The sequence below is a fragment of the Micropterus salmoides genome, unplaced genomic scaffold, assembly GCF_014851395.1.
Source record: "Micropterus salmoides isolate LMB-PRFRI ecotype aquatic unplaced genomic scaffold, ASM1485139v1 Ms_hic_scaffold_9, whole genome shotgun sequence".
Lineage (NCBI taxonomy): Eukaryota > Metazoa > Chordata > Actinopteri > Centrarchiformes > Centrarchidae > Micropterus > Micropterus salmoides.
Window position 1 is genome coordinate 32,205,332 of NW_024044681.1, and position 17,237 is coordinate 32,222,568.

The following is a 17,237-nucleotide window of genomic DNA, read 5'->3' on the forward strand; positions in this document are numbered from 1 at the left end:
TACATTACAGCATTTTTCCACACCTTTCACCTTTGCAAAGTGGTCTTTCACTGGCAACTTTATTATGTACACCTTGCTAGTACCGGGTTGGACCCCCTTGTGCCTTTAGAACTGCCTTAATTCTCCGTGGAAAACCTTCGACAACGTGTTGGAAATATTCCTCAGAGACTTTGGTCCATATTGACATGACAGCATCACACAGTTGCTGCAGATTTGTCGGCTGCACTTCCATGATGTGAATCTCCCGTTGCACCACATCCCAAGATGCTCTATTGGATTGAGATCTGGTGACTGTGGAGGCCACTGGAGTGCAGTGAAGTCATTATCGTGTTCAAGAAGCCAGTTTGAGATGATTTGAACTTTCTGACATGGTGCATTATCCTGCTGGAAGTAGCCATCAGAAGATGGGTACACTGTGGTAATAAAGGGATGGGCATGGTCAGTAACAATACTCAGGTAGGCTGTCACGTTTAGACGATGCTCAGTTGGTACTAAGGGGCCCAAAGTGTGCCAGAAAAAAATCCCCCATACCATTACCCCACCACCCTCAGCCTGAATTTTGATACAAGACAGGATGGATCCATGCTTTCATGTTGTTTACGCCAAATTCTGACCCTACCATCTGAATGTCGCAGCTGAAATCAAGACTCATCATACCAGGCAACCCTTTTCCATTCTTCTGTTGTCCAATTTTGGTGAGCCTGTGTGAATTGTGGCCTCAGTTTCCTGTTCTTAGCTGACAGGAGTGCCCATTCTAATCTGACCTTTGACATCAAAAAGGCATTTTCGTCCACACAACTGCAGCTCTCTGGATGCTTTCTCTTTTTCAGACCCTTCTTTGTAAACCCTAGAGATGGTTTTGCGTGAAAATCCCAGTAGATCAGCAGTTTCTGAAATACTTAGAACAGCCTATCTTGCACCAATAACCATGCCAAGTTCAAGTCACTTACATCCCCTTTCTTCCCCATTCTGATGCTCGGTTTGAACTTCAGCAAGTTATCTTGACCATGAATGCATTAAGTTGCTGCCATGTGATTGACTGATTAGCTATTTGTGTTAATGAGCAATTGAACAGGCGTACCTAATAAAATGGCCAGTGTATATTATACTCACTGAAATTTCTTATCTTCAAGGTTCTGTAAATGTTCACTGTTGTATTTGTTTTTAATTATTTTTTTACCAGGGGTTAGCTCACCTGGTAGAGCACACCACCATATATAGAAAAAGGCTGAAGTCCTTACCGCAGCGGCCTGGGTTCGATTTCAGCACGCAACCCTTTGCTACATGTCGTCCCCCGTCTCTTTCTCTCTTATTTCCTGTCTCTCTTTGGCTGGTCTATCAAATAAATGCAGAAAACAACAGGTTTTGGCAACAAATCGTCCTGTCTGACATGAATTATAGCTGATATTTCTGCTGCTGATTCCACCTTTGGACTGGACATAATACATACTTTTCAGTCAGCTTTTTTATGCATTTTCCAGCTCTCTGGGATTTACTGAATAAAGGACAGAACAAGCTCATGTCAGGAGTTTGGAGCAGGAGCTCTGTGTTGTGAGCTCTCCTCTGCTAGGTTCTGCTCTGATGTGCTCCCTGCATTTCCTGCTGACTGACTGATATGGAGCTCTGCTGCCAGGGCTTAAATAGCAGCTGTAAGCGTCCAGCTGCTCCCTGCCACGCTCCACTTCTCCCCAGATGGCTGCGAGACGTTCCAGCAGCCCTCCGGAGGAGCGCTCACGAGGAAAGTGTTATGGAGTGGCTCTCTGAACCACCAGGGAGCGTCCCTCACTGCACCACAGCCACCCTCCTCCTTCTCCAACCCCCGGGCCAAACGCCCAAATCAGGGGAGGGCTGCTTGTGCAGCCTCGTTTGCCAACTTACCAACGGGAGTCAGCACAGATGGTGATGTCCACAGCGTAGGCCAGCATGCAGCGGGGCCTGGGGACGGGGGGAGGGGGACGGGGGTCCTGTAGAGCACATGCCATGCCTGGCTTAGGATGCCACTGATATCCCCCAGGAGGAGCTCTCACTGGCCCTCAGCAGATGACCAGCAGAAGTCTGGCAAGCTCAGGCCAGAGATATTGTAGTGAAATGTTTTTCTTTACCCACATGGGCGTCTTTGATAAGTGGGTTGTTTCAGAGCACTGTCAACCCATGAGAGAATGTGTTGGGCGAAAAACCAGCGTATTCAAAGTCATGGTAATTTTCCTTGAACACTCCGTGTTAACATATTATGCCAGCTGTAGTGCTTCAGGGCAAAAGTCTCTTACCTTGGCTGTGTGTAAAAGTGATGAATGGTCCATCAACTTCACACCACTGAAGCGAACTGCAGGGTTCACTTCAACCATGACATTGCCCACAGAGATAATATCATGTTAAACATATCCTGTACTCACACTGTTCTGAAAATATACTTTATTGCTTAAATGTACCCTGAGGACATTTTGACCACTAGTGGCACTGTAGAGCTCTGATTTAATGAACACGATCTTGCAGTTTCTACTGACTACAGAGGATAATAACGTAAAGTAAAGTAAAAAGTAGTAGTGTGCAAGCAATCAAAGTGAAGAAGACCCCAAACCGGTGAAAATAACACAGATTTCACAACATTTAAAAGAGCTGTTTGGAAATGTTTTCAACATATTTTACAGCCTTAAGGATCCACACTATCACATTTTGATGAGAAATACTAGATGTACAGTAACAATATATTGCTTGTTTACAATGAAAACGCCAGAGGCTACCTTTTAGCTTCTGAATTGGTGAAAAAAAGCCAACAAATCTAGCTACACTATGAGTGGAACACATTTTATTTTCCACAGTTAATCGGAATCCACCACTCCCACGTTACACAGTGAATTTGCTTTTCAAAAATCAACTTAGCTTCTCAGTCAAAATGTCTCGTACTTCCTTGTAACACAACAGGTGGGAGAAAGGTTTGACCTACAGTAAAGAGCACACACTATAAGATCTCTCTGTGAATGTTTATTACTGCTACTAACGTCACCAGAAGATCAGATTTGTATGAGTCACCCACCTCCCTGTTCATCTCTTCTGCTGCCTTGTTTCTCCCCTCTGCACTATCCTTTTTACTCCCTGGTCAGAGAGATGGGGAGTATGCTTCAGGGATGGATGCAGTCCTGCTATAGCTCGGGTGGGGGGTTCTTGCTCTCCTGACCTCACTGTTATCCTTGTCGTGACAGGAAACATACATCATACTAGGGCCTATAATGCAAAACACATTCCGCCCCAACTTGATCAAAGCTGTTGTTAGCATTGCCTGGACAACAAAGTTCCCTGTAATGCCATATTTTTACCATATAATTGGAGAGTAATTATGGCTGACAAAACACTCCAGTGATTTTCTCCCCTGCGCTTCTTCCCTCTCTCTTCTTCCCTGTGTCTCTGGGCTGTAAGAAAGCCCAGACAGGGGTTGTCATAAACTATGTGGGATATTGCTGAGCCGAGTTGGCTGGAAAGAGCTTGAGTGAAGCTGAGGGTAGGTCAGTTTTTATTGGAGCACGATTGCTTATTCAGAGACACTATAACAACACACAAGGGTAGCAATAACCAGTGGCCTAGAAAAACACCGGTGCACCACATGACAGCTGACCCTCACTTACTGACAGGACACCAGTCTCCCAAAAAAGCTGCTCTAACTATTTCTATTATAGATAGATGTAGTCTATTCTCTTGTCACTGATAACAATCTCAATTATGGTGGTTAGCATTTCTCCTTTAGTCATTCTGCACAGCGCCCTAACCAGTAATTTACTAAAGTAATTCACTAAGCATAGATGTTTGAGGAGCTGAACCTGAAATCTCAGCTTCAGAACAAAGTTTTTAAAAAGATAATAAGCTTGGCAAAGAATACTGTGTAGTCAGATATTTTGTGAGTGCAATGTACAATGCAGTGCACATGTTAGAAATCATTTCAGTTAAAGAAAAGAGGAAGGACTTTTGACAAAGTCAAAGATCAGAGTTTGATACCAATGTTGGTTTTTTGTTGTGTTCGCATTGCACTAGTTGTCCCAGATTGCTGGGCAAATGTTTCTAGCCATTGGTAGTCTTTCATTCTGAAGTCAACCCCCCTGCTGGGGAAGTCAATAAGAACACAGAGCCTTGGGGCCTGAGCTCTGTGGTATTCTGCTGTACGGAAATCAAACAGAAAACACATGAAGCCCTGCAAAACATTACAGTTTGACAAAAGTCTGAAAACCCCTTTAGAGCACAGCTATAAAAATCCAAGTTCCATATCACCACTCACAGTTTGACCTAATGTGTGCATACAGCTAATGGTTTCAAGGAGCAAAACAAGCTGTCACTATTTAAAACCCTCAACACTACAGTTCTTTTATTGCACTAATCTGTGGCCAAATCTGCTGTCCAGGGGATATCCCTCAGTTGAGCACAAGTTTAGCTGCAATTCTATCTGTCATCCAGTGAAAATGTGGTATGATTCAACCTGTTGACAGGCTGTTTATTACTGAAAAGCAACTGATAATACCAGGAATCATTTCAAATATATCTGCAAAAACATCAACAAGACTTTTCAGAGTAGAATTTTATTTGTAATTTTCTCAACAAAAGATGTGGAGATATGGAATGTGATCTGAACTGACTGCTCTACCCCAGACAGCTTTAGTCCCCTCATCTCTGGCTTCAGTCCACAGTATAGTAGTGTATATCAGGCTTTGAAGGACAGAAGGCTGTTGGACTAGTTCAAACCATGACTGAAGTGCTGGTATTGTGGGTGGTGTTGTATGTCGGATGGCCGGTCCATGGACTTCAGCCTACTATCGTGCTCTACCATTTAGCATGCTAATTAATCCCAGCCAAAGGGCTGCGTCAGTCACCCCACGCTTCGCCAGGGACGCTCCCAGTGGGCTCATCCTGCTTTAATTGAGCACGTTTTTCAGAAGAGCGCTGTCCCTGGGATTACATTAGATCCCTCTAATTCACCCAGCCTGCCACCGGCGTGGGCAAAGTGAACGAGAGAGGGAGGGAGCGAGATGAGACGTAGAGCTGGGAAATGTATAAATAAACCAAACAAACAAACAAAAAACCAGACTGAGTGTTTATTAACACCCCTGGGATGAAAAAGGAGGTGAGTGCAGGAAATCATTAGCGCAGGAGAGTCAAACTAGGCTCGTTTGATCTCACTGATGGAGGAGCAAATGTAATTTAGCGCACTGCGAGTAATTTGTTTTAGCAGTTAGCATGGGTTCCTTTTAATTTCATTTTGCCTTACATCAGTCTTTCAAATTAAATATTTTTATTTTGTACAAAGCGGATCTCTGTGAGCCTCGCGGCTCAAAGACCAGCCCTCAACAACAACTAATGTTTATTCATCTTCGCTTGTTTGCATGTGCGGTAGACAGAATCTTGACAGGAGTGTGCAGTGTCTGCTTTTATTTGAGTACTGTCTGTATAATGAGGCAACTCAGATGTACACTGCGACAGCTAGCAAATCATAGTAGGAGAATAACAAAGTGTTTTTGTCACTGCAGCTCTAATTATTTGGAAGACTGTGCTGAAGTGGCAGCATCTGTTTTGGTGTCTCACCTTATGTCCTCCTTCTTCTGAAAGTTGTTGACTGTGCATTCGGTTTATGAAATCAAGGCACCATTTTCAAACCCAGGTAACTAAACAGTTCCCAACTAAGAACTGCATTCACTAAAAATATAATATGTAAACTTAAATAACCTGTCTCTGTCAATAATATTGCCACTTAAATGCTGCTCCCATTCATGAGGAGGCCTTCCACTGCATCTGGGCCAGCTAGTCTCAGTTCTGGTGAGCGGGGAAGAGAGAGTAGTCTTATCAGCAGGAGGTGCCTGGGACATTGTTGCTCTGAATCACCTTATCAGGCCTGTGTTCACACCTTGTGGAGCCTGAGCCCCTGCTCTTGCTTGCAGCAGACATGTGAGATGCCCTCCTCTGGTAACTGAGAATCAGAGACACGGACAGGATGAGAATCATAGGAAGCCATTTTGGAACTTACTCTGACTCCTGGTATTCTGAAAATATGCAGTGTTAAATGCCTCGAACTTGCTCCTGGAAAAGCCCTTTAAAATATTTAATTTTCTTTCAGGATGTATTACTATGTGCAGTTTATAATGCAGTGGTAAATCATAGTCTGCTATGCAGATCATTTAGTATTTATTGGAAATTAACAAATAAACAACTAAGTGAAACTGTGATCTTCAGATATGTCCGCATCTTGAACAAGATTTCAGTCTTTACCAAAGTGATGCATTGCTAGCTGCCATTACAGACTGATAAACAACGTGTGCTCTAATGTGTGGGAACTCTGTGTATCTCAGCTGTGTCCCTGGCAGAGCCTGCAGGGGTTGTTAGCATTGACAGCGCCGGTCTTTATGCATGAGACTTCCAGGCAGATTGTTGGCAGAGCTGGGCAGTTTCTCTCAGATGGGCGTCAGCTGGCTGCAAGCCTCACAGCCTTCTCCCCCTCCACCTTGGTCTACTTCCCATCATGGCAGACCCAGAGAAAGAGCTTTATGGAGCCCGATAATGATACGTGGCGAATGTGTAGCACTGGAGTGACTGTTAGCGGCGGCAGCTGCGCAGATAGCCTGGATGATGGAAAATCAGTGGGACCTCATTTTGGTTTGCCAGTATGAATATTAATGGCTCGTTTCCAGGCCATGGCTAATGATGAGGAAAATTCCCTAATAAAAACTTGATGTGATGGGCAACGACCCACGGGGTCACTGGAGACAGTCAAAGTTAATAGTGTGCCATCAGGTGTGAGGAGTTAAGTGATTAGAGGCACAGAACCTAATCCTGATGTTTTTCTCCCCCCTCAGCTATGAGTCAGTGTGAAGGGAGGGAGGGCTGGAAGTGGGAGGTGACAGGAGCAGATGAGGTTTATCTCTTGACAACAGCAGCCTGTTGTTAAGCATACATTACAAGTACATTCAAGCCATGAATGTTACAGGTAATACTAGAGGTGGCACACAGAGATAGTCTATATATTTGCTCCATTCTGCACAATATTATCACATTTCACCAGACATCTTTGTTTTACGTTTTATTTAAGTGCTGATCGGATCCAATATAAAATACTGTTTCAGTACCAATAATGAAACAGTGTTTTTTGATATCTTGCTTTGAGGAATCTTTTTTTTATTTTTTATTTAAAGGTTCAGTGTGTAAGATTTAGTGGCATCTAGGGATGAGGCTTGTGAATTGCAACCGTCTGTCCAGTCTACCACTGCCACCTACGCTTTCAAAGGGCGTGGGACAGATACAGAGGCTGACACAGCACAAAGGGTGTCTCTTCTGAGACAGCAGAAAGTGGCCAGTCAAGAAAGGAGATTTCTTTAGGTAGATATATTAAGAAATTATATTTACTTAATTATTCAGTAAAACCATATGTTATTGTGACTTGGCCACTGACAGATAACATGGAAAATGTAAGCCAAGAGTGTGAAACACTGTCGCTGTTTCTGCACCACAGTCCATTATAAACCACACATTAGATAAAGTTTATACAAACATTGACAAGGGAAACAAATTCATTCTCTCTGTGATTATGAACCCTCGCCAAAACTGCCCGCCAGTAATAATATCTGGCCCGTGGTCAGATTATGGTGCTTTGATAGCACAAAAAATATACATAAATAAATACTTTGATAGCGGTGCTGAAATAGATCTCAGTCATGGCAGCAACAGTTACTCACATACTCACTTCCTCTTTAGTGGTTTTGCCTACAAAATAAAAGCGCAAGAACATTTTTTACTGCAATGCTTTATTTATTTGCTGTGATTGCCCTAAATGTCCTCTGCCTGGAGATACTGGGGAAATGAAAAGTCCTTCGTAGGTTAATGGATGTGGATCAAACACTGCAGCACGTGCTGTAATGTGAGAAACTATCGCTGCAGATCTTCTGGGTAAGAGTCCTTCACTGTACCAACGGAGCTAACCAAACACTGTAACAATGGCTTTTAATATTAGGTATTATATTCTCATCCACCACCTGATGGTTGAGAGAATTGCTCCGATTGGCGACACAACATGGCGACGCAACATGGCGATGCAACATGGCGATGCAACATGGCGATGCACCATGGCGATGCACCATGGCGATGCACCATGGCGATGCAACATGGCGACGTCCATGGAAGGGGGGACCAGCGGTTATGTAGATATAAATGACTCATTCTAAAGTAATAACAACATAAAGGTTTATTATGTAAGGTCTTCACACACCATTGAAAACATAGTTATGGATATTAAATTGCATTTCTGTCAGTAGATAATAGAAATATTACACACTGAACCTTTAACAAAAGGAGCCAATCTTGTCTAAAGTCTAAATTGACTGAAACTGATCAAAGAATAAGCAAACAAGAGTATAAATCTGAGCAAGCACTTAGTTCCATCGTTTGACAGTTTTCAACGCATAGTGCTATGGACACATTTCAGTCAATGCCAAAAAGTATTTAGTTTCAATACTTAATCGTAAATGTCACTGGTTCCAACAGGTTAGTATCACACGGGTAAGAGGAGGGCTAATTTGCCTGGTTATTTCAATCTGGTCATCTACGCAAAACTCCCCTATCAAAGCACTAGCCCACTTTCTCCTCTTCAGAAATCCAGTTTGTCTTTATGGTGCACAGGCAATTCAGCTTCTTTATTTACAATAAAATTGATTGTTTATGTTTGTAGCGAGATTGCTGTAATGAAGATGCCAAATCACATCATCATAATGTCTAGCATGTGGTGTACTTAAAATACCCACCAAGTGGACTCATCTCAGAGGAGTCACCATATCTGCGCAAACAGTGCAATTTGATGTATGTAATTATCTCAAAATCCTTCTATTAATCTTTGATGAATCCAGCATCTGCTTTGTGCCGCAGTCCCCCATTGGCTTATGGAAACAGAGTATAGAGTTGGGGTGAGGCAAGGTGTGTATTTGTGGGTGTTTGCGCCCACACTTGTGTGCTGCAGCTGTGTCTTGTGTTTTTTTCATTTCTATCAGATAAGCAGTAAACGCTTCCCACCCCCAGGCGCCTGTAGCCTGGAGTACTGTGTTGAGATGTTCTAGGAGGAGAGATACTGAACTTGGTGCTTGTGTAACAAATGGATTTTGAAGAAAGCAAAGTGCTGCACCTCTCTGTTCCTTCCTACCCTGGTCCTTGTCAGGTGTGTGTGTGTGTGTGTGTGTGTGTGTGCGTGTGTGTGTTGGGTGGGTGGATGGGACTGATCAAGAGAGAGGTTTACCCTGCGGCAACATCTGTTACTGCCAAGCATCACTTCAGTATGCTGCCACATCTCCGGTTAACTTAAATGTCCTACCTTCCTCCACGCTCAAACAGAAAACAGCATACACACACACCACTCGTTTGCCTTCTGAACTTACGTTTTTGTCCCAGGCATCCAAATGTGTGTGAATGTATCTGTGTATGAGTGCTCCTTGTCACTTTCCTGCTCACACCTCAACATGGAGTCCCTTTGTAGACAGTGCCGAGCCAACTCTCTGATTTGACATTATCGGTGCTATTTTAATGTAAATTGTTTAAAATAATAATATAAAATTAATATTAAAAATGAATATTAAAATATTTTTTTAAAGAGCCAGGTTTGGAAAATTTGCTGAAATATTCATTCAGTAAGTTTGAGCACAGTCCAGTTAAATAAAACCTAAAAAAATGTACTCCAGAGTATTGAAACCAGAGGTCACGGACTATACAGTTCTTAATATTTTATGCCAGGCTTAATTTTTCTGCCATTCCCATCGTCCCTCCTTTAGCTCTACTGTCCCAGTGACTGGAATCCAGAGTTTGTGGTCAAATTGAATATCATCTGGATAAAGTTTTACATTTGAAGGGAAATTGCATTCAGACGTTGGCCTGCTGCATTTGGCCAATGCTGCACATGTGGATCAGACCCGGTAATATTAGTCCAGACACAAGTCTGGTCCTCCCTGAAGAAACATTCTTGGCTGCTGAAAGAGACGTTTGCCTTATGTGACTATATAGACTGTCTCAAGCACTCAAGCTCTGCTGTTTTCTTTTCCTTGTGATTTTTTTTGAGGTCTTCTCTTTTCTACCATACTTTTATGACAGTTTGACATCAAGCAGATGCTGTGGAAATTAGATGTTCGATGTCATCGCCACAGAGCCCTGCTTATTTTAATGATGTGTCCCAGTCAGTTATGTCATGTTCAATTTCCTTCTACTTGCTGAACTTTTAGGTGTATTTACCAAACTGTCCTTTATGGATACCTTTTTATGCTTGGCCTATTTCTAAAGTAAAGTATTCCTAAAGTTTATTTTTGAGGTTCACTCCAGTATGTGTATGTTTGGGCTTGTGTGTGCCCCGTTTTTAGGGTGATAATGAGTGTGAATTGCTCTGCAGTGTAGCAGTGGTTGAGACTGAATAAGGAAAAAGGGTTCATCTAGTGCAGATCATCATTAATATCATAAGTAACTGCAGGTGACAGAGCTGCATGAAGCCGACAGTCGAGCATAGTTGTCATTTTGTTTTTTTCTGGTACAGTTCGTCGAACTGGCTGACATCTGCATCTCCAGTCAGTCAGATGTATCGACCATGCTCATGTTGACAATCTTTTTTTCTGAAAAGTCTGAATTTGATGCAGCCAAGTCAGTTTTATTTTTTTATTTCTGTGTTATAAGAAACCAATTTGTGAGCGTGTTGTGACGGGCCCTGCTGCTGCAGCTTTGTGTGCCAAAGCAGGTGCTGTGTAGCAAACCCTGAGCTCATCAGTCTCCTCCTGCCCGGCTCTATTTGTTGTTCCTCAATTCACAGTGGCGGGACTGGCAGACTGTGTAAAGTGTGGGTGAGAAAGAGAGAGGAATATGGGAGGTGTGAGTGGGGGGGTTTGAGAATAAGAATGGCAGAGATCCCCATTTCGCCATCCCGGTCTTCCTCTATTCCCCATGAATAATGTAGCACAGCCCCTGCCCAGTGGTAGGCCAGGCATGCCGCCATATCAAGCTGTGGTGGAGAGTGAGGCATCTGAGTCTGGGCTCAGCCATATTATAGCCCCCACCCCCCATCCCCAAACTGCAGAGAGGAGCACTGGGCTCCAAGATGGCAATCAAGGCTTGATTTGCCAACACATTTCCAATGATTAAAATGTAATTAGCACAAGCGAGCACCTCCTCCCCAGCTAATTTCCATGCACGCTGTGACAGGCAGGCGGTCGGCGGCACCCAGGCCCCAGCAGCAGATGGAGGAGGATGCACCGGGAGGGGAGAAAACCATTTTGCCATGTGACTGTTTGCATCAGAAAACCATCAGGACGCGCAGCTATATCAGGAAGGAGCTGTTAGGAGGAGGGAATGAGGAGCTCTTGACGACAGCACATCAAATTGGCACTGTCAGAGCTGACCCTGGCAACGGCTGCCATCCTTCATGCTGTCTTTCCAGCTCCCAGGCATGCAGGCAGGTTGGCTTCTTCCCTGGGCTTTAACCCCTTCAGCCATCCTGCAGGACAACCTGGCTCAGGCTGATAAACAGACACCATCCTCTGTGCAATGGGGCACTTTAATAAGGCCCATACCAACCATAATTAATTCTAAGGTCATGGATTGCAACCAGCATAACCTGAGGCTAATGTCACTCATGGGGGCGACAATGTATATTTATCACAGATCCAGACTTAAGAAGATGCTATTTAAGAAAATATTAGATTGGAGACAACATGTAAAACTAGATGCAAAATTATAATAAGCCTGTTAAACACACTGGTTTACGCATGTCATTTTTTTCTTGATTGACTTAACATCTGTTAGTGTTTGTAGACCAGTGGATTTCCAGAAGGTTATGTTGGAAAAGAGAACATGGCATACTTTCTTTGCACGCATCCTTGTGTGATGTGGTTACCTCTCTAGTACAGACATTTTTCTGCGGGTAGCTCTGGCAGGAGACTTTGGTGAGCCCTGCTGCTACGGACGATAGCATAGCTGCATCATTTCGCATTCAGCCCATAGCTCCTTATGTTCCCCTTGTATTGGGCCAGTATTACACTCAGCTGGAGAGGATTTAGGACAAGAATAATTTACTCCTACTTACAGACCAATATAAACAAAAGGCTCGATGCTTGGACAGAGCGTAGGGAAATTTGTAAGAGCACTCAGCCAAAAGAGAGGCCCTGGTGAGAGCAGAGGGGCAATCAGAAGTGCTCCGGATACAAGCCAACATCAACAGCTCTTAGAGCTGAAGCTAATGTTTGACATTCCTGTGTTACTTTAACTTAACACTAGGGTTTAGCTCTATAGTATAATGCTGGTCCTGTGTAAATAGCAGTGGGCCTGGGTAAAGTATCACTTTTCTTTGTCAGCCCCCCTTCCAGGACTAATGGTTACCTTATTGTACATGACTGTTGCTATAAGTAAGACCTATTACTTACCTCACCCTGTCAGACATCTAACTCCACTGACCTCAATAGAACCACTGTTATTGTTTTTTTCTTTCTTCTTTTTGCCAGTCATTTTAAACCTCTGACATATGACTTTTCATTAGAAATGGCATTCTAGGATTGGTATGAAGTGTTTTTGATTTTAGTTAACCATACCTCTGCAGATTTATCCATACTCGCCCGTCGGTAGCAATAACTGAATTTTGAGCCCATGCTTACCTCCTAAAACTGCTAAAATACCATACCTCAGTTATAAATTAAGTCTACCAATCATTCATGATATTTCTAACTGCCAAATGCAAAAGCCGAGACTTTGCAGCTTTCCGTCTCTGGTTCTAATGTAAGAATCAGTAAGTAGAAATACAAGGGGTGAAAAAATTTCAGATATGCAGGGATTCTTCTCCCCCGCCTCAGGTTGCTTTATGCATGAGGCAACGCATTAGTTCACTATGATCACTTATCAGTGAGTGACAGCTCTGTCTTGTTCGTATGCCTGAGATGTGTTTTTTTTTTTTTTATCTTTTAGAGATATTATTTGTTACTTTTTGCTCTGTACTTGAGCAGTGAGTTTGAGGGAGCTTTGGCGTCAGCACTGTAAGGACGATCAAATTGCCTGCCCTTGCCTGTCAGGGCTGATCTCAGGATTTTTTACTTTGCTCATTATAAAGGTATTTCCATTTTATTAAGTTTTCCCTTTTTTCCACCCTTTGTCGCTCTGGGAAATTTGCATACCTCTACTCCTAGGGAAAAAAATAATGACAGCAATTTCTTTTCTTTTCTCTCCCCCACCAGCCGTGTGAGTGCTTCGTTTAGTGGCACCTGCGAAAGCGACAGGCACAGGGATGAGAAGTGAAAGAGAGCAGTTGATTAAATCATCATCAAGTTGCAGCACAGAAAGTCAATTCTGCTTGCCGTCTACAATGATATCCTTTTATCTTAAAGTAATGAGCTATGGCACTTTTGCATCGGGTAATACGATGAGTTCCATTAGCATGTTCCATTTGCTTCACAAGCAAGGGCGAGCTATTCCAGCCGGCTTCTATCTAGGCAATCAAAGCAATTGGCTGCACACCGGGGGAACAGGGGGAAGGAGGGAGAGGAAAAAAGGGAACACGAGAAAGAAAAGCTAGTGTTTTTTATGGATCACAACACAGTGGAAAAACTAAAATGATGTCGATTATTTAAACCGGGTGTGTAGTGTGCATTGGCAGAGAAGCAGCTAATGAGTGCTCGGGCGCATTACTGTTGTCACATTCTGAGAGGCCTGAATACATGGAAACAGTTGAGACGGCTAACACTGCTCATCAGATCTTGTCTGCTGCTGCATTAGTCAGTCCTGTGTGGGAGGTGGCAAGGGAGAGCGATACATGGCCGCCACGCCTATTTATTCGCAAGCTAGAATAGATGTGCATAATAGCACACAGTGTGCAGCTTTTTGTATTACACAGATATTCACAAGTAATCAGAATCTGCACTTGTCTTTCATTACCCTTATTTATTCTTCCAGCTGACAGTCTATAGGGCTGCTGGCTGACACTGTATTAAAATGGGAGGGGTGTGGAATGTTGTGGGTGGTAGAGAAAGAGAGTGAGAGAGAGAGAAATGGAGAGCAGGGAAACGTCTGAGGAGTGTTTGCCCAGTGCGTTTATTGCCTCTGCATAATTTATGAGCTGCTGGACCTGACCATCATGGCAGTGTGCCGTGGGCGGCCCCTGGGGCTGTGTGGTACAGGCCTGTAAATTGGATGCTATGCTCCTGCTGAGCTCGCAAGGCCCCTTTTTACTGTCCAGCCTCAGAAACAGACCAGCCATAAGCCCAGCCAGCTACCTTTGAGCTCTGCAGGGCCCCAGATCAGCAAAAAACAAGAGATGGAAGCAAAAAAATAGGGAGAGAGAGAAAAATCTTCAGGGCCTTCTGTCGCTCGCTCCCTGAGTTGTCAATCATTTCATCCCCTTCCTTCACTCCCTCCTTACTTTAATCGACACCCACCAACCCCTCCCTGCACTCCTGGTCCCCCTGCCTACACACACACACACTCACTGTGCCAACCCCTGCCCATATTCCCCCCCAGTGCCTTCTTCATTACCGACTCCAGTGCTTCTCTGCACCTCAGCCATATGCACAACGTTGAGGGCCGCCAGTCACCCAGCATCACACTAATTAGTTGATAAAGAATTAAGTGGACCTTGAAATTGAAATTGGAAAGAAAAAATGAAATCCAACCACTTTTTCTTCCCTCCATTACAAAGTTCCCTTCCTCTTCTTGTCATTTCTCCATTCCCAGCCTCAAACAGGAACAGACATCGTGGAATTATAATTCTAGTGGCAGTTAGGGTTTTGAGATTCCAGCTCCGTATGAATTTCACATAGGTTTCAATGTTAACAAGGGCACGGCTGCTCGTGAGAAATCTGCTTTGTTTCATATTCCAGTGCATGTGTCAGCTAATGAAGTGATCTGATGATATTCAGACACTGAATATGAGTATGTGATAAGTTTGTCATTGAAGAGCTGGTGAGAGAGAACTGATAAAATATGCCATTTGCAAAGGTAAATTACATTATGGCACTCACACGTTTAGAAATTGAATGCAATCTAAGCAGGGACAATTATAAAACAAGGATGGAGACATGTTATTCCTTATTTTCAAGTTTGCCTTTCTTTCTTTTTTTGCAGTGTGACACCGACAGTGACCAAGACGACAAGGTAAGCCTGCCATTCACTGTGCATTTTCATAAACTATTAAATGTGCTTGGATCATTTCAGGCATCCTTTATCAGGTTTCAATAAGATTCAAATATTAGACTTTCTTTAAGGCTGAGAATTTAATGTAATTAGAATTAAACATCCTGTTAATAACTATGAGAAAGTCTTAATTAGATGTGCGTTAATTATAAATGACTTAATGATGTGCAAAATCTAAATCGAACTGTTCTGGGTTTTTAGAATTTAAATGACATTTAAATTAGACTGCTGTCACAGCCATGGCTGAGGGTGCAGGCTTTCTTATGCTTAAAGCCTGTCACTAGCATATCTACAGGATTAAGTACAATGCTAGTATTTGTATTTATTGTGTCATATTTCTATCTTCCTATGTATTTGTCTGTTTGTTTATATGTCTGTCTATCCACTGTCTGACACACTCTTTTGCTAATAAGGGGTAACACATTCCCTATAATCAGGTATCCATTGCTTATGTCTGTCACTATAATCTCTATCAAAACCTCCTACTGTCAAGATCTATAGCATAATCCTGTGGTTTAACACCGTCCTATATTTGCTGAGAGGTTCATGGTTTCGCTTTTGTCACTTTTCTTACACTTGCAGTCTTACAAAAAAATGTAAAAAATATAAAGCATTTGCTGGGAAACACAATTGAAACAAACAAATTCTACACTTTAAAAAAAAAAAAGAAATGGTTTTGTAAGGTTTGGCCTAATGGCGGTGAAAAGGAAAAGATGATGGAATCACTAAATTCAAGAATTTTCTTGCAGTCTGGAGTAATGGACCAGGAGATACAATATACTGATTTGAAAGTTGGGCTGATGGTGGCGCTTGAGGGAAGGTTGTGTCACATAGATTGCTACTTCATGTCATTTTAGGACTGTAAAAACACATTTATTCCATACCAATCAGAAATCCAATATTAGCGATACTTGGTCATAAGCAAAACAAAATGACACACAGACAGCAGTAATTGCTTAGCCTCTACTACTTGGCAGAGGCTAGAAATCAATAAAGAGCATTAACAATGTTCAAGCTAATGAGAGCTCAGCAAGAAAACATGTAGGATTCTATTAGAATAAATTGAATTATTCACAAGCTAGAATAGATGACCATAAAAGCAGCTTTCTGTATTACACAGACATTGATGTGTAATCAGAGTCTGCACTTGTCTTTCATTACTCGTATTTATTCTTCTAGCTGACAATCTATAGGGCAAAATGGATATAAATGCAGCATATTTGTGGCTGAGCTAAAACTTTAATGGAGATGGTGAGGAGATTCAAATGCTGTATGCTCCATCATTGGCAGCTGGTTCTTGAAGATGTCAGTGAGTTAAGTCTGATTCACCCCAAATATTTTCTCGTGATTTTTGTATGGCTGCCACATTTTTGTTAAAGCAACGTTTGTCGATTACAGTATTTCAGTGCTTGTAGGAAGTATCGAAGAGTCTGTTTTTAGCCATCTTTATTCTGATATCAAGGTATTCACAGTTAGAGCAAACCTTATAGATTCCAAGAGCAGCCATATTATCCAATGACTTCTAACTAGAGCTCTAGATCCACTCTAATGATTTAGTAATGCCATTTGCTTGTGGTGTTTAGACTGTGCAGCAAATTGAGTCATTACTCAGTCTTGTCGATTTAAATTGCTCCTGTCTCGGTGGCAATTCCTTTTTGTTTCAGGAAGAGAGAGAGAGCATGGTAAGCTGTAATCCCCCCGGTGACTGTATTAATTCACCCTGGCTCGCGTTACGCTCCTGATGAACAGCGCCAACTACACCTTCCTGTCATTGATTAATTGTGTGTTAAAGTAACAGAGGAGTGAATTAGTAAATAGGGGACCCCTATGACAGGAGGCTGACTCATGTGTTCTTCCTCAGTGTGAGGGAGTAATTGGAGCTCCCACTCAACACTTTTACCCCCTCCTCAGTCCACGTCACCTCTGCCACTATCTGCTCCTGCCAGGCGCCCGGGCACACTACGCCCACTGCCACTGTCATTTGCATTCTGTGGGCGAGGCGGTCTACTTTACAGCAGAGAAGGATGCGGGAGAGCAGAGTCATTTTAATGGGTCAAATGTATTCAGATGAGGACAAACGT

The 17,237-nt window shown here is 42.8% G+C and overlaps 1 protein-coding gene across 12 annotated transcripts in view; it reads left to right on the forward strand.

Moving 5' to 3' along the window:
• Positions 1–17,237, forward strand: part of auts2a (activator of transcription and developmental regulator AUTS2 a) — a 310,541-nt gene that overhangs the window by 194,908 nt on the left and 98,396 nt on the right. For all 12 annotated transcript variants that reach the window (XM_038708769.1, XM_038708770.1, XM_038708768.1 and 9 more), the window contains one exon: positions 15,088–15,117. In XM_038708769.1, coding sequence (XP_038564697.1) covers positions 15,088–15,117 — 30 coding nt within the window. The remainder of the gene's footprint in view (positions 1–15,087; positions 15,118–17,237) is intronic.